General features: G+C 39.0%; 1 protein-coding gene across 2 annotated transcripts in view; it reads right to left on the reverse strand.

The window, feature by feature from the left end:
• Nucleotides 1–21,733, reverse strand: part of acsl3a (acyl-CoA synthetase long chain family member 3a) — a 130,081-nt gene that overhangs the window by 69,023 nt on the left and 39,325 nt on the right. Inside the window, exon 3 of one of the 2 annotated variants that reach the window (XM_043702058.2) lies at nucleotides 12,120–12,173. The exons of the other annotated variant lie outside the window; for it this stretch is intronic. Coding sequence (XP_043557993.1) covers nucleotides 12,120–12,173 — 54 coding nt within the window. The remainder of the gene's footprint in view (nucleotides 1–12,119; nucleotides 12,174–21,733) is intronic. 2 annotated transcript variants of the gene reach the window in all.

Here is a 21,733-nt window from a genome sequence, read left to right on the forward strand (position 1 = left end):
TATTTCAATTCTTAACACAAGATGATAAAGATTCAGGATGCATAATACTTTATGCTATTATATAACATTTTTGGTAGCATCACTTCAGGATAGCTTTGGTGGACATATTGTAAAAAGACGGACATACAGTACAATCTATATTATCCTCTGCGCATGGGAAATAGCTGACATAAATTGACAGTTAACACAGTTACATTTACTGATGGAATATAAAGCCACATTTGTGGGATGAACATCTGAAGAATAAGGTATAAAATAATGGGCAGGTACTCATGAAGTAAAGAACAGGACTCTTTTAAAACAAATTTAAAACAAATTTAAAATTTAAAATAATATATTGGGCAGGCACTCGAAGGGCTAATCCTCAGCATCTTTTGCAATTTTCCATGAAGACATAGATTGTATAGGAGATTTTTTAGTTCGCAGTTTCCATAATTTCAGATAATAGTTGGCAGTATTTATATTAAATCCTTTACAAAAACCTCAAGCATAACATGGTAATAATTTTCTCCAAATCCATCTTAATGTTACACTTTAAACTGATGATTTCCAAGCACACACACGCCATATTTAATGATGCATCTTTTATGCTAGAAACAGATTGAAAGCTTTGAGATAGTCTTTGGAGATTGATTAATTTACTCATGAAATTTCTAAAATAAGAAATGTTTGTAATGGATAACACCCTGGTCCAAAGACGGAATTCATAAGGTTACTTTGAGAGACAAAAAATGGTAAAAATGTTTATGTTCATCGGGATGAGCTCAATAATTGCCTAACAATAGACTTGGTATAAGGAGATAGTGACAAAGTGGTAATGCCATTGAGCTGGTAATCTAGAACTCCAGACCTTTAGGGACATGGGTTTGAATTCCACCATAGCAAAGAGTGAAATTCAAATGTGATAAAAATCTGGTCAGAAAATAAAACCATGACAAATGTCATAAATAAACCAGCTGTTCCATTCAAATTCTTTCAAGGTAGAAAAGGAGCTATCCTTCTCTGCTTTTGCCTAAACATCACTCCACACCCATAGCAATATTGCTGACTCTTCCCTTTACTCTAGTCAATTAGAAATTCTGGCCTAGCCATCAAGTGCACATACCATGAACAAAGATTTTTAAAAAATCTTCAGGTTGCCTAATTTTTAAAAAATGGTTTTTCACCACAGGTGCAAAAGCATGAAGAAACCATATCTGAAAAAAAGTGTTCCAGTGTCCATCCATTTTTCTGGACATTGTAAATTACAGATAACAGTGCAATATATTGAAAATGACTAAGAACACAAACTTTCCAACCACAAGCTTTAATTTACACTAGCCTGCACATATGCACATGCAAGCTCTGTAATTCTATCTTTATTCTGTTTAAAACCAGCAGACATGTCAGGGTTGAATTAAGCAAACATTGGCAACACAAGCCAATTTAGTCTGAATTCTAAACTTTGATCAAGGGATAGACTAGGTTTAGAAATTTGGTTTAAAAAAGAATATTTTTCTGTAGTTTTATGGCAAGCCCATTTTGGTTCATAGGCACATTGAGTCTTTGAATGCCATGATAAAGTCTAAAAACACAAAAACCATCCATCACAAGACACAAGATCCAGTCAAATCCATTTCCACATGAAATGTTTAAATGTTTTCTGTACTTTTAATAAGCACTGGGCCAGAGATAGGGAGACCCAGTGAACATTTAAACAAACATTTCAATGAAATACTGTCCAGTTCTAACCTAGCTTGCACTCAGAGTATAGGATCCATCAATAGCTTTTTTGATTAATTCCTAGTAAGAAACTTTAACTTTTCTTTTAGTGGATGAACCACTATTTTCTTGAAACTACAGATTCTAATTCGGCCCTTATCAATACTTTCATAGATGTCAGTTTTCCTCTTTAGTGTCAACAACTCTTTTGCACTTCTTGATTAAGTTATTTCACTTTATGAAACTTTCTAAGTGTGAAGATTTCAAACTCAAACTGTTTTAAGTACATTAATAAAAAACTGCACCACAATCTTATAAACCCTTAAAGCAAGGCATGAACATGTAATCTCAGCCAACACTTCCAAGCAGTAAGGAGTAATTGCTACACTTTCAAAAACACTTTTTTTCTGGAGGAGGAATCACTAATGCTTTAGTCCATTCTGTTGGATTAAGTTGACACACAGGACTCAATGAAACCATTCAAAAGTTATAGATTCCTCAAAGGTCTCCGAGAGAGAAACTGGTCAGTCATCTCTTGCTACATTATTGTTTTGAGGAAATTGTCCTGTGCAGTGCAAAACAAAACAAAAATGGCTGTTATATTAGCCAAACAGCGACTGCACTTGAAAACAAACTAATTGGTTGTGAAGCACTTCAGGATCTTCTAATCATGTAATTAATGGATCACCACCAGAGACTGACGACAGATATACTAAAAAACAGCAAAATTTGAAGTTTGAGAATTAAGCATCTGCTGTGGTAGTTTAAGTTGATGATAAAGAATTGCTCTTACATCAGTGGATTAGTCAACAGGCTTTACAAACACCTTGTTTCGCTTTCTTTATGGAGTCAAATTGATGACTTAGGGCTCATTCTCTGGTCAAACGGTGGTCAAACGGTGGTCAAATAAACAGAATTAAAACCAAGAGCGAGCAGTCTATCACCACAACTTTTAGAACTGCACTACAGTTGGTTTAAAAAGAAACCAGAACTTTTCATACTGGGTATAAACCTGAATCTTACTGTTGTACGATACATTAATCTGCGACACAGTACAGTGCAAATTAAAATTATTATGCAAAAATATTTCTATTAAGTGGGCTGAGCATTGTATAGAATAAATTGTATGCCAGGAAAATTTGCAATACACGCATTAATACTGAAACTAAGAAATATCAAAAATGTTATTGCTCAGAATATCATATGGTCAGAGGTGGTGATGTGCACCAATGATTGCAATGTTCAGCACTATTTGTGATTACTTAGGTACTAGAGCTGTCTCCATGTTCAAATTCAGCCAGACCTGGGCAATGTCCAGCTTGCGCTAACAAATGACATAATATTCAAGCTATACAAATGCCAGGCAATGACCATCTCCAAAAAGAGAGAATCTAGAGGAAGGATAGAAAGCGGGGGGGGGGGGGGGGGGGGGCAAGATAGGAGGGAGAATGGTGTTTTTGGTAAGGAATAGTATTACTGCTGTACTAAGGGAGGATATTCCTGGAAATACATGGTGGAACTGAGAAATAAGAAAGGAATGATCACCTTATTGGGATTGTCTTATAAACCCGCCCTAATTGTCAACAGGAAATTGAGAAACAAATTGGCAAGGAGACTTTGTATATATGTAAGAATAATAGGGTGGTTATAGTGGGGGATTTTAACTTTTGAACATAGACTAGGACTACCATAGTGTTCAGGGCTTGGTTGGAGAGGAATCTGTTAAGCATGTACAAGAAAATTTTCTGATTCAGTATGTACTAGAGAAGGTACAAAACGTGACCGCCACTTGGAAAATAAGGCAGGGCAGGTGACTGAGGTGTCAGTGGGGGAGAACTTTGGGGCTAGTGACCACAATTTTACTCATTTAAAAGAGTGATGCAAAGGATAGACAAGATCTAATAGTTGAAGTTCTAAATTGGAGGAAGGCTAATTTTGAAAGTATAAGGAAAGAACTTTCAAAAGCTGATTGGAGGCAAATGTTCGCAGGTAAAGTGACGGCTGAAAAACAGGAAGCCTTCAAAAACTGAGATAATGAGAGTCCAGAGGCTGTATATTCGTGTTAGGATGAAAGGAAAGGCTGGTAGGTGTAGGGAATGGTGGATGACTGGAGAAATTGAAGATTTGGACAAGAACAAGGAGGAAGCATATGTCAGGTATAGACAAGATAAATTGAATGAATCCTTAAGAGTATAAAGGCAGTAGGAACTCTATACTTTAGAGGGAAATCATGAGGGCAAAAAGGGGACATGAGATAGCTTTGGCAAATAGAGTTAAGAAGAATCCAAAGAGTTTTTACAAATATATTAAGGACAAAAGGGTAACTAGAGAGAATAGGGCCCCTCAGGCAGCCTATGTGTGGAACCGCAGGAGATAGAGGAGGCACTAAACGAGTATTTTGCATCAGAGTTTACTGTGGAGAAGGACATGGGAGAAATAGAATATGGGGAAATAGATGGTGACATCTTGAAAAATGTCCATATTACATAGCTGCTGGATGACTTGAAACTCAAAAGTGGACAACTCCCCAGGACCTGATCAGGTGTAGTGGACAGTATGGTGCTGGAAAAGCACAGTATGTCAGGCAGCATCCTACTCCTCAGATGCTGCCTGACCTGTTATGCTTTCCCAGCACCACATTCTATTCTGATCTCCAGCATCTGCAGTCCTCACTTTCTCCTGATCAGGTGTACTCTAGAACTCAAAGAAGCTAGGGAAGTGATTGCTGAGCCTCTTGCAGAAATATTTATATCATTGATAGTCAGAGGTGAGGTGCCAGAAGACTGGATAGCTAACATGGTGCCACTGTTTAAGAAGGGTGGTAAGGACAAGCCAGGGAACTATAGACCAGTGACCCTGACATCGGTGGTGGGCAAGTTGTTGGAGGGAATCCAGAGACAGGATGTACATGTATTTGGAAAGGCAAGGACTGATTGGGGTAGTCAACATGGCTTTGTGTATGTATGCGAGGGAGAGGTGTCAAGTCTTTCAAACCTTGATCGAGTTTTTTGAAGTAACTAAAAGGATTGATGAGGGTAGAGCTGTAGACATGATCTATATGGACTTTAGTAAACCGTTCAACAAGATTACTCATGGGACAAGACTCCTCAAGGTTAGATCTCATGGAATACAGGAAGAACTAGCCATTTCGATACGGAACTGGTTTGAAGGTAGAAGACAGAGGGTGGCGGTGGAGAGTTGCTTTTCATACTGGAGGCCTGACCAGTGGAGTGCTGGGTCGGTGCTGGGTCCACTACTTTTCGTTATTTTATATAATTGATTTGGATGTGAGCATAAGAGGTATAGCTAGTAAGTTTGCAGATGACACCAAAACTGGGGGTGTAATGGACAGTGAAGAAGATTAACTCTGATTACAATAGGATCTTGATCAGATGGGCCAATAGATAGAGGAGCAGCAGATGGAGTTTAATTTAGATAAATGTGAGGTGTCGCATTTTGGGGAAGCAAATCAGAGCAGGACTTGTACACTTAATGGTAAGGTCCTAGGGAGTGTTGCTGAAGAGAGAGACTTGAGTGCAGGTTTGCAGTTCCTTGAAAGTAGAGTCGCAGGCAGATAGGATAGTGAAGGCGGCATTTGGTATGCTCTCCTTTATTGGTCAGAGCATTGAGTACAGGAGTTGGGAGATCATGTGCATTGGTTAGGTGCAATTCTGGTCTCCTTCCTTTCATAAGGATGTTGTAAAACCTGAAAGGTTTCAGAAAAGATTTACAAACATATTGCCAGGGTTAGAGGATTTGAGCTATAAGGATAGGCTGAATAGACTGGGGTTATTTTCCCTGGAGTGTCAGATGTTGAGGAGTGACCTTATAGATGTTTATATAATCATCAAGGCCATGGATAGGATAAACAGACATGGTCTTTTCCCTGGGGTGGGGGTGTCCAGAACTAGATGGTACAGGTTCAAGGCGAGAAGGGAAAGATATAAAAGAGGGACCTAAGGGCCAACGTTTTCACACAGAGTTGGTGCATGTATGGAATGAACTGCCAGAGGAAGTGGTGCAGACTGGTACAATTGCAACATTTAAAAAAGGGATCTGGATGGGTAGATAAATATTAAAGGTTTAGAGGGATATGGGCCAAGTGCTGGCAAATGTGAGGTGTTGCATTTTGGGGAAGCAAATCAAAGCAGGACATCTGGTTAGGACATCTGAGCAGCATGGACGAATTGGACTGAAGGGTCTGTTTCCATTCTGTATACCAGAATTGCACCTAACCACAGTCCTATATAGCTGCAACATGACCTCCCAACTCCTGTGCTCAATGCTCTGACCAATAAAGGAGAGCATTCCAAATGCTGCCTTCATTATCCTATCTGCCTGCGACTCTACTTTCAAGGAACTGCAAACCTGCACTCAAGTCTCTCTCTTCAGCAACACTCCCTAGGACCTTACCATTAAGTGTATAAGTCCTGCTCTGATTTGCTTCCCCAAAATGCAACACCTCACATTTATCTAAATTAAACTCCATCTGCTACTCCTTAACCTATTGGCCCATCTGATCAAGATCATATTGTAATCAGAGTTAACCTTCTTCACTGTCCATTACACCTCCAATTTTGGTGTCATCTGTTTCCATTCTGTATATCTCTATGACTCTATAAACACCGTCCCTTGATATTAAAAGGTGTTGCCATCACTGAATCCCTCACTAACAACATCCTTCTGGTTACCATTGACCAGAAACTCAAATGGACTCACCATAAAAATGCAATGGCTACAAGCGCATATCGGAGGCTCGGAGTACTGCAGTGAGTAACTCACTGCCTGACTCTACAAAGCCTGTTCATCATCTACAAGGAACATGATGGAATACTTCCCACTTGCCTGGATGGGTGCAGCTCCAACAACCCTCACGAAGTTTGCAAGCATCCAGGACAAAACAGCCCGCTTGATTGGTAGATGAAGTGGATGTGGTGTCACTGACAATCAGGTAGCAGCAGGGTGTACCAACTTACAAGATTCATTACAAAAATACTTCAAAAATCTTTGGCACAGCACGTTCCATGCCCACAAACACTACCAGGTAGAAAGACAAGGGCAGCCTGTGCATAGTTGTGAACTAGCAAGCCCTCCCATTCTAGCCACTCACCACACTGTCTTGAAACAACAATGAATATAGAACACAAATGTCAGTCATACAAGCCCATTAGTGTTTATGCACGTCTTCTCTCATCTAGCTACTTGACATAAACCTCTGCTCCCTTCATAGTCATTCACTTGTCTAGCCTTCCCTTAAATACGTTTATATTAGATAGAATGTCCCACATTCTCACAAATCTCTCTGTAAATATGTTCTTTCTGAATTACCTATTGAGTTCTTGGTGACTAATATTGACAGACTCCAGTTTTGCTCTTTCCCACAAAATGAAAATACTATCATGCTCTGCCTTCTCTAAAAATCTTTCATAGTTTTCAAAATAAAAACTCTTTCAGGCTGTCTCTTGAAAAGAAATAAAGAAAAAACAAGCCTATGTTGGTCGTGTTATCCTCAAACTTTTTAAAAACACAGTCTCCTCTGTACTTTATTTTTAATACAATAACCAGAACTTAATCCAGATATGTTGACCAAGGATTGAACTAATACAGAATAACTTGCCTTTCAATTCCATCCCTCTAGACATAACCTCTAACAAAAGGGTAAATAAGAATATGAAAAAGTAAACATGCATTTTCACTTTTAATGACTCATGCATTAGAATTTAGAGCTCCCTTTGATCCACCACCTAACTTTCATTCCCATTTTCTATGTAATATTACATTAGCAAAAAAAATTATTTCACAATTACATACATTAGCTCTAATTGGCCAATTACACACCCATCCTGAAAGTTAACAGCTTAGAATTTGTTGCAGTCCTCCTCAGTATTGACAATCCTTCCTTTCCACCCTCCCCTCCATAAAAGAAGTTTGGCATCAGCTGTAAATTTAGAAATGTCATTTATGTTCCACTTGAAAACTTAATACAACTTGTGACAGTAGTACCTGCTCTGATCCTGACAGAATAGCCTACAAGCCAGAAAGTGGATCAATTAGCTTTTACTTCCAACTCTCTGCCTTCTGACTTGAAGCCAGAAAAAATGTTTAATACTTGGTTAATTATGCAATTAAAACCATTGGATTCTATTGATTTTTTTAAAAAATCACTTCATTTCTTCATTAATTTTGTCCAAATCCTTTACACTCAAAAGGACAGAAAACAATTCTGGGAGATACTACCTTAAAAGAATCCGTATAACTATATATAAACTTAGTAATTGTGTGAAATATCAATGTACAATATCAGAAAATAGACAGAAGTTTATGTCATCAGACCTTTGCATAACAAACTCCCAGTCAGTTGAGCAGTGGAGGAGAAAGGGAAAGAGGAGAAAGTGGAGGAAGAAAGCTAGCAAAATCTGACGGCAAGCCATCTGATATCACAGCACATTGCAGATTAAAAGAAAAGTACATGTCACAATAAAGGTCAATATCCCTTACTATTTATCAGGGAGAAGAAGAAATTAACAAAAGATTAGGAATATCGTACTAGTTTCAAAATGTACAATTTCAACATTTATAGTTCAGTGAACATTGCAACAATGTCATTACTGTTCTAAATGCAATTACGAAGACTGCTTTATCCTAAGCTCAGCCAGCACTGCAGTGCAATGCGGGATTTGCTGTCTTTAACCCATAACTTAAAAATCACATACAAACTCTTTTAAGTGTAAATCTAAGCCTGGAGTATGGTCACATTTATCAGATTAGTTCTCAATTCTTGACTAAAACATTGTTCACATGTTTGGAAACCTAGGAAGTTACATTACCCAAAAGGGATTATTAAAAATGTTCAATTTGTTTTAAACTAGGTTGTTCCAAGTCCAGTGGAAATTAATTGGAAAATGACTGATCCAAGACACAACATATTATGTAATTTGCATTATAGGAAAGTGAGAGCTTCAAATTATTGCAATACTCAATTTTAAAACAAACTTAAATAATGTAAATCTTGTAAATTTTACTGCACTATACTAAGGGTGATAGAACAGGCAGGCAGGTACATTGCTGATAGCTATCTTTCAATAAAGCCCCTCAATGTTCCATTAGATACTGTGCTGGGTCCTCTATGTTTTGTTATTTACATAAATGATTTGGATGCGAGCATAAGAGGTACAGTTAGTAAGTTTGCAGATGACACCAAAATTGGAGGTGTAGTGGACAGCAAAGAGGGTTACCTCAGATTACAACAGGATCTTGACCAGAAGGGCCAATGGGCTGAGAAGCGGCAGATGAAGTTTAATTCAGATAAATGCAAGGTGCTACATTTTGGGAAAGCAAATCTTAGCAGGACTTATACACTTAATGGTAAGGTCCTAAGGATTGTTCCTGAACAAAAAGACCTTGGAGTGCAGGTTCATAGCTCCTTGAAAGTGGAGTCACAGGTAGATAGGATAGTGAAGGCGTTTGGTATGCTTTCTTTTATTGGTCAGAGTATTGAGTACAGGTGTTGGGAGGTCATGTTGCAGCTGTATAGCACATTGGTTAGGTCACTGTTGGAATATTGCGTGCAATTCTGGCCTCCTTCCTATCAGAAAGATGTTGTGAAACATGAAAGGGTTCAGAAAAGATTTACAAGGATGTTGCCAGGGTTGGAGGATTTGAGCAATAGGGAAAGTCTGAACAGGCTGGGGCTGTTTTCCCTGGAGCATCAGAGGCTGAGGGGTGACCTTATAGAGGTTTACAAAATTATGAGGGGCATAGATAGGGTAAATAGGCAAAGTCTTTTCCCTGGGGTCGGGGAGTCGAGAACTAGAGGGCATAGGTTTAGGCTGAGAGGGGAAATTTATAAGAGAGACCTAAGGGGCAACTTTTTCACACAGAGGGTTGGACGGGTATGGAATGAGCTGCCAGAGGAAGTGGTGGAGGCCAGTACAATTGCAACATTTAAGAGGCATTTGGATGGGTATATGAATAGGAAGGGTTTGGAGGGATATGGGCCGGGGGCTGGCAGGTGGGACTAAATTGGGTTGGGATATCTGGTCGGCATGGACAGGTTGGAGCGAAAGGTCTGTCTCCATGCTGTACATCTCTATGACTCTATAAATTTATGGTAAACAAGAAAAAAATCTGTGCAATGGCTTGTCTGATAATTCAGGGACAGAAAGGAGAAATGATCTACTTCGTTTTTCTCCCACACAGATATTCAGCCTTGCCTTACCTTACCCATATGCATCCTTTGTAATGATGTGAGACTCTCTCAAAACAGCGAAACTTGAACACAATTCCTGTATATCCAGTCATTTAGAGTAGATATACAAAGCATCAACCAGTGTATGTTTTAAATTTCATTACACTGATGAGGACACTTGCTTTCCTATTCTGTAATTCCCTCTGCAGTGAGTGGTGATGCAAATCAATGGAGCTCACTACTCACCTTGGTAGAAAGGGTTCTTTAGTGATCCAGCAAACATTGTGGCATGCTTTTCCCCTTTTTCAACAACAGTTTAAATCTGGCACCAAGTCAAAGGCATAGCATGGTACACAGCAGCAGTAAGTGAGCAGGTAGCCAGCCAATTACACTGAGCTATTCAAACACAGCTAAATCAAGAAATTAAAAGCATTTGATATTCTTCACTTTTAGTTGTAATTCTCAGGAGGCAAAGTATGTATGATTGGATTTCGATAAACAGCAAAATAAACATCTTTAGTATGAAATTTAATATTCTACAAATATAAAATGAGCTTTTCAAAACCAGTGCATGTAGTTATCAGTAATTATGAAGCTAACATATCATTTCAATAAGATGCATCCCTGCTACCCTCTTTCTCCCTCCCCCCCCCACCCCAACCCCCAAAAAAGATAAGTGGCTAGAGCTAAAATATGCAATGTAATCGGGAAACTTCTCAAATTCATGATATTTCCTAGTGAGTGCAGTGGATAGAGGGTGGAAGCACATTCTCTGTCAAAAGACAGAATCACTGGCAATGGGTTTTCACATTATTCTCAGTAACTGTGGAAGCAGATATCAGTTACATTGGAGTAATGACTGTGAACTACTGATAGCTTTGCGGTCATTATTCTAGTGAATACTCATCAATCAGCTAAAGGAACAAAAAAATTGTGTAGTTTGTTCGGCCATAATGTGCATTTTGTTGAAGTAAATTCGATGTAACACAATTGATAAATCGGGGACATGGTTTCTAAAGCGCAAACGTTTAAATGTGTGTTGGATGTAACATCGCTAACACTAAGCACTATTTCTCTATCATGCAGGATTGCACAAGATCACAATCATCATGTTATAGAAGAACCACCTATATTTGGGATAGCTTTCACGAGGGTTATTAGTAAAGACATAACACAACAATGTTCAAATCTACGCAATTACAATTAGTTCTACTAAAAAGACCAATACTTAGATTTTACAACATGCCTCAGCAGTTTAACCCACCAGTGAAGCTGATGCAGTATGACGTTTTGCCTTTAGGCAGCAGGGCAGAAATGAAAATAACTTTAAAAATTAGTGAATCAACAATAAATATTGTACTTATTGACCAAAGGTTTTCATTTATGTTCCCTACAAAGTTTGAGAGAAAATTTGTAGCTCGTGTGCTTGTTGTTGTGGTTCTGTTCGCCGAGCTGGGAATTTGTGTTGCAGACATTTCGTCCCCTGTCTAGGTGACATTCTCAGTGCTTGGGAGTCTCCTGTGAAGCGCTTCTGTGATGTTTCCTCCGGCACGCAGATGTCAAGCAACATGAGTTCGACTGGGACAACACTACTATTACAGAAGAGCCAAACAGAGAACAGCCAGGGAATTCCTAGAGGCATGGCACTCATCCACAAACTCCATCAACAAACACATCGACCTGGACCCAATATACCGGCCACTGCAGCGGACAGCTGGAATTGACAACCGGAAGCGGCAGAGACAAACCACTATAAATGCTGGAGGAAACATCACAGAAGCGCTTCACAGGAGGCTCCCAAGCACTGAGGATGTCACTTAGACAGGGGACGAAACATCTGCAACACGAATGCCCAGCTCGGCGAACAGAACCACAACATGTTCCCTACATTCAATACTGGTCGATCTTCTCTAAAATACCATGTGGAAAACTGATAAAGCAAGCCTGGTCCTATTATTAATAGATACTTGATCCCATAAGGCAACAGTGACCAAAGAACTAAGTTGTCTATAGTCTTAACTAAGTCCTGAGGGAAACTGCTCTGATGTAAACTTCAATTTCGGGGAGCACTGAATCAGGACTAAACATCTGATTAAATTAAGCAAATAAATCATGGAACACACATGTCATCCTATACTTGTATCTACACTGTGCTCAGTGTAGCGGAACTCACCACTTAACCTAATTTACAATACACCTAGAATATTCTAATATTTGGGGTGGAACTTACTTTCTCTGTTACTATGAGCTTGTCATCTTCCTGCGCTGTCTCATCTGAAGAATTCTATAATGTGAAGGGTCAGAAAACAGTGGTAAAAAGAAAGAAGTACCTGTCCTGTAGGACAGGAAGTTTTTAAAAACTTTCTTTAATAAATCTTATCTCATTTTTAAATAACTAACACATCTATAACTTTTATACATACACTTGAACTCACAACACTAAACTTGATTAATGGAACAGATGTTATCTCACTGGAACATGGCAAACTGTACTACGTTGAAAAAAGAAATCAGAAACTAGAACTATATCTCTGTCTCAAGACCACTCCAATAAAATAGCCATATTCAGGTAGTTAGCAGCAAACTACCATTGTATGGAAATGCATTTGGGGAAACAAAATTAAGAAACGTTTTGCCAAATTTGTACGAGTCTTTGAAGATAATTTTGCATAATATATATTCTTGGCTGCTGTTTCTTTGGGAGATCATTTTAAACTATCTTTCAGTTAAGGCTCTGTCCAGACTAATTTCATAAGATCAAATATTGATTGTGAGTGGTTAAAAATGTTAAACTGCTTCAGGTTTATCATATTCTGGAGCATCAGTGGAATCAGATAAATTGCTACAACGGGCTTTTGTGAATTCAACTCATTCTGCGTGCAGCAGAAGGTTAGAGGCATGATGAAGGTTAGACACATTAAGAATTGCACCAACCACTTTTCTGCACTTGGTGGTCAATGATTACAATGCAGTCTAAAATAAGTCAGTCAGCTGTTACCCTCATGCAGAGAGATCCTCTTTTCTGCAGTAAACTGAAGACAGAAATTTATAGCAAAACAAAAGACTTCTTCCGTTATATTTTGTCAGTAACAGATTTTATTTTTTTTAAGATTATCACTTTGGCCAGAACTATTTATTGAATGATTCCACTTATCTGGAATGATTGGATTGTTTTTAGGAAATACTGTCAGCAATAGTTAGGGTTAATCATTTGAATAAAAATGCAAGTGAAAGGAGGATTATTTGGTACAGTGATGAATTGAGGTTGTGCATCGACTTTTACTTACAAAAGTAATTGGTTAGAATTTGTCAAATTCATCTAATGTGTACAATACTAAAATTTGCTATGATATAAAATCATATAGACATGGAAAGACAACCAAATACAGTGGAAAGTAGATATCTGCTGAATCGTTACTTAAATGTACTTGTTAGAGATGACAATTTGATGCTTTTTTTGCAGTCACACAACACAGAGTTGTGAGAGAAGTTTCAGCAGTGGGCACATGATAAATATCATCCAAGACCATAATTGTCACTTTACTCGGTGAGAAACAATCAACCACATGGCTGCTAGACATGAGTCACATTTCCATTAATCTGCAGCTGTACTTATTACAACATGGGATGCTGTTAATTTTCTAGTGACCTGGAAGCCTAAGCTTACTCTACCTACAATAGTTGAATGCAGCAGCTTACCATCACCCTCCCAAGGCAAATGAGGGACGAGCAATAAACGCTGGCTCAGCCAGCAATGCCAATGTTCCACAGGTGAATGGAAAAAAAAGGATCAGGTCACAGAGTCATGGAGTTGTACAGCATGAAAACAGATCTTTCAGTCCAACTTGTTCATGCTGACCAGATATCCTAATTCAACTAGTCCCATTTGCCAACGTTTTGTCCATATCTCTCTAAACCCTTCCTATTCATGGATACTTCCAGATGCCTTTTAAATGTTGTAATTGGACCAGCCTCCACCACTTCCTCTGGCAGCTCATTCCATACATGCACCATCTGCTGCATGTAATTAATTGTTGCATCTTAGGTCCCTTTTAAATCTTTCCCTTCTCACCTTAAACCTCTAGTTTTGGACTCCCATACCCTTACCCATGCCCCTCATGATCTTATAAACCTCTATAATAAAGGTCGCCCTCAGCCTGCAACACTCCAGGGAAAACAGCCCCAGTCTATTCAGCTGCTCCCCAGACCCTCCAACCCTGGCAAAAGCATGTATGTTTTTTTACAGAATCCTTTCAAGTTTCACAACATCCTTCCTATAGCAGGGAGACCATTTTGAACGCTGCATTCCAAAAGTGGCTTAACCAATGTCCTGTACAACCGTAACACGACCTCTCAACTCCTATACAGAGGAACCTTGATCATCCAAACACCACAGGTGGGAAGTATTTTGCTTGGATAATTGAATGTTTGAATAATCAAATGCAAGAATACACAGTTCAGCCAAGCATCGGTACCTTGCAATCTTGTCGGGATAATCCGAAATTTGGATAATTGAATGCCTCTATACTCTAATGCACTGACCAATAAGGGCAAGCATACAAAATGCCTTCTTCACTATCCTGTCTGCCTGAGACTCCACTATCAAGGAACTATGAACCTGCACTCCAAGGTCTCTTCATTCAGCAACACCCCTCATGACTTTACCACTAAGTGCATGAGCCCTGCCATGATTTGCCTTTCCAAAATGCAGCACCTCACGCTTATTTAAATTAAACCCCATCTGCCACTCTTCAGTCAGTCAGCCCATCTGATCAACATCCAACTGTACCAAGGTAACCTTTGCTATCTACTACACAAATTTGCTAACTATACCTCCTGTGTCCACATCCAAATCATTGAAATCACCAACAAAAAGCAGTGACTCAGCACCAGTCCCTGTGGCACACTGCTGGTCACAGACAAAAAATAATCACTATCTTATTGGCATTTCTGTTTATATTCTTGCTCTAAATCCCTATGTGTTTAGATCTGTGATACTGCTCCTTTGAAGATTGAAATGTTCGACATCAGGAAATAACAGTGCAGTAGGGTCCAAACTTTCCAGTTTCACCATAATCGATCTATTCAAATCAGCAACTGAAAGGAATAAGATGCCTTCAGCATCCAAAGGAAAGCCTATAGGAGATGGCCAGCACTAAGAGTTCATTAAATTAATACAGGATATATGTGGTGTCAGAAATTGTAGGTAGCAGAGCATTCACAAACCTCTGAGAAAAGCAAGACATCCGAGGTTTGTCAACATTTTTCCCCTCCTGAGTTTATCAACTTTGATGAAATAGGCAGTTTACATTTTAAAAAAAAAATTTGCTGGTTCTGAGATGAACTGGAACATGGTCATAAATGGAACACTTTATGAACAGATCATCACCACCTTTTGAAGGTGCATTTAAAAGGCTTGCTATGTGTATTAGTTGGATCACAAGACCTTTTTGAAAATGTTCTCCTGGTTCAATAATGAGTACATTGATCTTGACTGTCGATGATTTAAAATCTCAAACTATTTTAAAAATTGTGTGCATGTATTTTATTGCTATCGCAGATCCTTTGCATCATGTGGTGAACATGGTGATCCAGTCACCATGGGTTTGGGAAATATCAACATCTTGTTGCAACAACCTGCATCAATAATAGAAACATGTTCAAAAAACAGAACAAATAGGACTACTTTTAGGTAATGCAAAACTAACACTGAGATCTTAGATTGCACACAGAGGTTTAACAAGTTACACAAGATAGACAATACAGATTAGAACTGTACACAGCCATTTATCAAAATTTAATTTGGGTTGAAACAGTTTCATGAATTAATATAGGAAAGTGATGAACAGCCACTACAAGTTTAAATTAAGCACAATTGAAAGGCAGTTTCTGATTGAGAGTGAGGATTGATGAAGAGCTTATGCTCAAAACTTCGACCCTCCTGCTCCTTGGATGCTGCCTGAGTGGCTATGCTTTTCCAGAGCCACACATCTTGACACTAAAGGTGTTTCTGATGTTAACTTCAAATTAAGCAACTTTGAAATGCTTAAAAAGTTAACTATGACTAAAAGCCTCCAAGGAGAAAACAATGCACCAATTCAAAAAGTGAAATAAAAAAACGTTTCTTTCACTGCAGTGAAAACGACCCTATTAGGCAGTGGACTCATTTTGCAGACAGCAAATCACACGAAGTAGCAAAATTATTCCTTTGAAACAAAATGTTATTGTATCCTGTTTTTAAAAGGTGCCACTTTGACATTCCCTACAATACGTGAAATTCAGAAATGGTGCGATGATCTTTGATCCAGAAGCAGGTTTAGTTATGAAATTTATATTTATATAATATGAAATTTATATTTACACTAAAATATTTGGAGAATCTGCAATTGTTTTGAAAAAGTGTTTGAAAGGGACCTTTTGGGAAATGCATCAGTTGTAAAGGAACCATTTGTAATTGTTTGAGGGGAAATACTCATCAGTGTTAACCAGAGACCCTCAACCTGGGAACAATACTAAAAGGAAGCAGGTTAACCTACATAAGCTATGTAGCAGGCAAATACAAAAAGACATTAAAAAGAGGAACTATGAGAGGAATGGCCAGATAATCTATAAATAAATAAAACTTCTCTCAGGAGTGAGAAGAAAATGTAGAAAACAAAAAGCTGTTAAAAGAGATGGATGAGCAAATCAAAGAAAGATTGAATCTCAACACATCTTGCATAACAGAATCATAACATCCTTCCTGTTATGTTGAATTTTTCTCAATGTATGGTAGAAAAGCTGGGACATGGTCAATCAATTGATCTTTTTCTCTATGAAGCAAAGATCCTGTTAAACAAGTTGGATGAAGTGAGAGAAAAATAGAAGGTCGACCTTCCTGAATTTATCTGTGAAGCTCTGATTCATAGCTTCAGTTTGTAGTTATAAGGAGAGTCATAGAGATGCACATCATGGAAATGGACTCTTTGGTCCAACCTGTCCATGCTGACCAGATATCCCAATCTAGTCCCACCTGCCAGCCCCTGGCCCATATCCCTCCAAACCCTTCCTATTCATATACCCATCCAAATGCCTCTTAAATGTTGCAATCGTACCAGCCTCCACCACGTCCTCTGGCAGCTCATTCCATACACATACCCTTTCACCCTGACAGGAATATACTTTCTCTGGATTCTTGTTATCTCATTCCTGAAGGCTTCCCATTTTCCAGCCATCCCTTTACCTGCGAACATCTGCCTCCAATCAGCTTTCGAAATTTCTTGCCTAATATCGTCAAAATTGGCCTTTCTCCAATTTAGAACTTCAACTTTTAGATCTGGTCTATCCTTTTCCATCATTATTTTAAACCTAATAGAATTATGGTCGCTGGCCCCAAAGTGCTCACCTGCCTTGCTTTATTTCCCAAGAGTAGGTCAAGGTTTGCACCTTCTCTAGTAGGTACATCCACATACTGAATCAGAAAACTGTCTTGTACACACTTAACAAATTCCTCTCCATCTAAACCTTTAACACTATGGCAGTCCCAGTCGATGTTTGGAAAGTTAAAATCCCCTACCATAACCACCATATTATTCTTACAGATAGCTGAGATCTCCTTACAAGTTTGTTTCTCAATTTCCTGCTGACTATTGGGGGGTCTATAATACAATCCCAATAAGGTGATCATCCCTTTCTTATTTCTCAGTTCCACCCAAATAACTTCCCTGGATGTATTTCCAGGAATATCCTCCCTCAGCACAGCTGTAATGCTATCCTTTATCAAAAATGCCACTCCCCCTCCTGTCTTGCCTCCCTTTCTATCCTTCCTGTAGCATTTGTATCCTGGAACATTAAGCTGCCAGTCCTGCCAATCACTGGAGCCATGTTTCTGCAATTGCTATCCCAGTCCCATGTTCCTAACCATGCCGAGTTCATCTGCCTTCCCAGTTAGGCCCCTTGCATTGAAATAAATGCAGTTTAATTTATTAGTCCTACCTCGTCCCTGCCTGCCCTGACCGTTTGACTCACTTTTGTTCTCAGCTGTACCCGTCTCAGACCCCGAATTCTTTCCTCACTATCTCCCTGGGTCCCACCTCCCCCCCCCCCCCCATTACTAGTTTAAATCCTCCCAAGCAGTTCTAGCAAATTTCCCTGCCAGTATATTAGTCCCCTTCCAATTTAGGTGCAATCCGTCCTTCTTGTACAGGTCACTTCTACCCCAAAAGAGATTCCAATGATCCAAAAATGAGTATCCTTCTCCATACACCAGCTCCTCAGCCATGCATTCATCTGCTCTATCCTCCTATTCCTGCCTTCACTAGCTTGTAGCACCGGGAGTAATCCAGATATTACTACCCTTGAGGACCTCCTTTTTAAATTTCTGCCTAACTCTCTCTAATCTCCCTTCAGAATCTCAACCTTTTCCCTTCCTATGTCATTGGTTCCAATGTAGCCAATGACCTCCTGCTGGCCCCTCTCCCCCGTGAGAACATTCTGCACCCTCTGAGACATCCTTGATCCTGTCACCAGGGAAACAACACACCATTCTGCTTTTTCTCTGCTGGCCACAGAAATGTCTGTCGTACCTTGGTCTACAGACTCCCCTAACACAATTGATCTCTTGGAAGCTGACGTACCCCTTGTTCCATTAGAGCCAGTCTCAATACCAGAAACTTGGCTGTTTGTGCTACGTTCCCCTGAGAATCCATCACCCCCTACATTTTCCAAAACAGCATACCTGTTTGAAATGGTATATCCACAAAAGACCCCTGCACTAGCTGCCTACCTCCCTTACCCTTCCTAGAGTTAACCCATCTATGTGATTGTATCGGAGACTTTCCCCCTTTCCTATAACTGCCATCCATCACATACTGTTGCTGTTGCAAATTCCTCATCGCTTCTATCTGTTTCTCCAACCGATCCACTCGATCTGATAAGATTCGCATCCAACAGCATTTATGGCAGATATAATCTGCAGTAACCTTTAAACTCTCTTTAAACTCCCACATCTGACAAGAAGTACATATCACTGTAAAGGCCATTTTTGCTCCTTCACAATCGACAGACCCAGAAAATAACACCGTCTTACTCCTCTACAAACACTGCCCCTGGTTAAATTAATAGCTATGGCTTATATTTTAAGTTTAATCAAGAGACTTATCTCCAAAAACATAAGAAAGAACCCACTGTACTCACTAATACATCCTTTCTCTTGGACAGACTTAAAACAACAATTAACTTATCTGATTCTATGCTGTGAACTTCGCCCAACAGTTCCTCCAAGATTAGTTGTGAATTTCACTGTTCGTTAATTTTCCCAGATGCACGCCGGATGTCCAGCGATACACGAATTCAAACAGCAAAGGCGGTAACTGTGCAGATTCTCGCTCTCTCTCCTGCACTGTCCTCACCATGTGCTTCCTTTGTCTGCTCTTCTTTTTAAAACTGCTATTGTTTTGACTTTTTTTTCCAAAGTTCCAAAACAATGCAAAAAAAAAGGAGCAGCTCTTACAGCCAGAAATTTTTCCCGTCCTCAATCTTGGATTACCCAGACATTTTCCCCCCAGAATGGAGGCTGAGGGGTGACCTTATAGAGGTTTAGAAAATCATGAGAGACAGAGATAAGCTTCTCTTTGCTACAGGCTGTAACAACAATAAAAATGCTATCAGGTTCCTCATATTGAATCACCAGGACTTCACAATGTGGAGAGCGTATTTTTCAGAGGGTAGGGGAGTCCAAAATTAGAGGACAGAGTTTAAAGGCAAAAGGGAAATATTTAAATGGGACCTGAGGGACACTTTTCCTGGGGTGGTGTGTGTTTGGAATGAGCTGCCAGAAGAAGTGGTAGAGGTGGGTACAATGACAACATTTAAAAAAACATCTGGACGAGTATATGAGTAGGAAAGTTTTATATAGATATGGGCCAAATGTAGGCAAATGGAAGTAATTCAGTTTAGGATACCTAATCAGCTTGGTTGAGTTGGACAAAAGGGTCTGTTTCCGTGCTGTTTGACTCTATGATCATGTCTCTAGATCTGGTGTGAAAAAGCTCAGTTTACACTAGAGGTCCAGGTCACGAACAGTGTATTTTTTAAGAACCTCTTTAAACTACACCACCAAAGTTGACATGACCAAGTAAGAGGGTTAATGGTAATGCACTTTGTTGGTTTTAACTGTATCCAGCAACCTTGGATGGAATGGGATTGTTACTGAATGGGGCTGCGAGAAATCCTAAGTACTGGAGGCACAGCTGAAAAAACAAATTGCATGTAGCATTACATTTGTGTGGGAAGTAACGGCAAGGCTTGAGAGATAGTCATTGTTTTATGCAGCATTCTCATTTGTAATTTGTAGTTCATGCAGATTGAAATTTACCTGCTTAGTTTACATAACTTTTTCCAACACAAATCAGAAGTTATAAAAAATGAAATCTGTTTGTAATTTCTTCATTTGAGGTCATTCAATAAAATTTAGTTAAGTTGGTTTATGGTTTCCCCTGAGGAATGTGGCACTGATTCTGTTTGTTAGCATACCCTACTACCCAACAGCTTTACAAACTGGTCTTGGAGCTCATTTTTTCATAACAAAATGACAACATTTCAGAGGAAAATAGAAGACACGTAACACTGAAATGATGTCTAACATGACAAACATGAAATGAGGTGAAAACAAATCATTAGACTACCTGATGAAACATTACATTAATTGATAAATTCCAAAACAGTTTTAATAGAGACCAATACAGAATTCCAGGCTGAGGGAGTGGGAGCGAATTACGTGAGTTCACAAATCAAGATGACAGATTAGAAGAGTTTTTATATCTTTATCTCTCTTTTGGATTATTTCTGATATGTTAATAATATATAATAGCCGAGTACGCAGTTCTTCAGACCACACAGAAAAAAAAACAGAATGGACTCCAGAGTTAGATCAGCCAAATCTGAAATCTTTCAAAGTGAAGATATCCTGGTAGTAAAAACGTCAATCAAGTCAGAGCATTAGTTTTTAAAACATTTGCCATGCCAGTTTTCCTTGAGTGGTCTTTGCTTAAATTGAATTTTCTTAGACAACAGAATACAGTAAAATTCGAACAGCTCATCAGACCAAAAGTTGTATTTTGAGAAATATTTTTATCTTCCATTAAAGATCTGGTGTAGTGTCCTATAATTTTATGCTATGAATCATACAAATGCAGATGGTCCCAGCTTTGTTCTTTGGCATGTGCTGATATGCAACTTGGGCAACAATGGGACACTGCAGTTGGCTTCATTGCAGCCCAGACTGCAAAAGGAAGGAAATTCAAAAGAAACCCAACATGGTGGACACACAAATTGGTTCACTTGATTGCGATACTTCAAGTGGAACAGATCACTAGGGTTCAGTCTCTAGATTCACTAATATGAAGAACTATTTGAATCAGAGGGAGAGGATGAGTTGAGGTGAGACAGCAGGAGAGTAGAATTATGTTGTTGCTTTAACAGATTGGATAAATGACTTCCTCCTCAAACTTTAAATCAAAGTCAATGGAAACAACAATTTGTTTTTACAATAACAATTTCAAACTGTGTGCTTCCTTGTTCATGGAGGCATTTCATTGGAAATAGAAAGTCTATCTTACCAGAACTGAAGAATCAACTGAACCACTTGCAATTCATACTTTTACAGCTTGAACACTCAGCTCCTACAGGAGATCATGTTTACAAAGTGACATGTCCAGATGGCAAAACATCTATGTGGCTTTGAAAGTTTTAAGGGGGCAGGGGCAATGGGCATGGGTAGGCAAGACAGGATTCTTTAGACACAGGAGAAGACAATTTGGTACCAGATTAATTATTGTATTCCACTACAAAGAGATTCTTTTTCAA

This window comes from Chiloscyllium plagiosum, unplaced genomic scaffold (assembly GCF_037043375.1).
Source record: "Chiloscyllium plagiosum isolate Xiang-an unplaced genomic scaffold, Cpla_swu_hap1 HiC_scaffold_13, whole genome shotgun sequence".
Lineage (NCBI taxonomy): Eukaryota > Metazoa > Chordata > Chondrichthyes > Orectolobiformes > Hemiscylliidae > Chiloscyllium > Chiloscyllium plagiosum.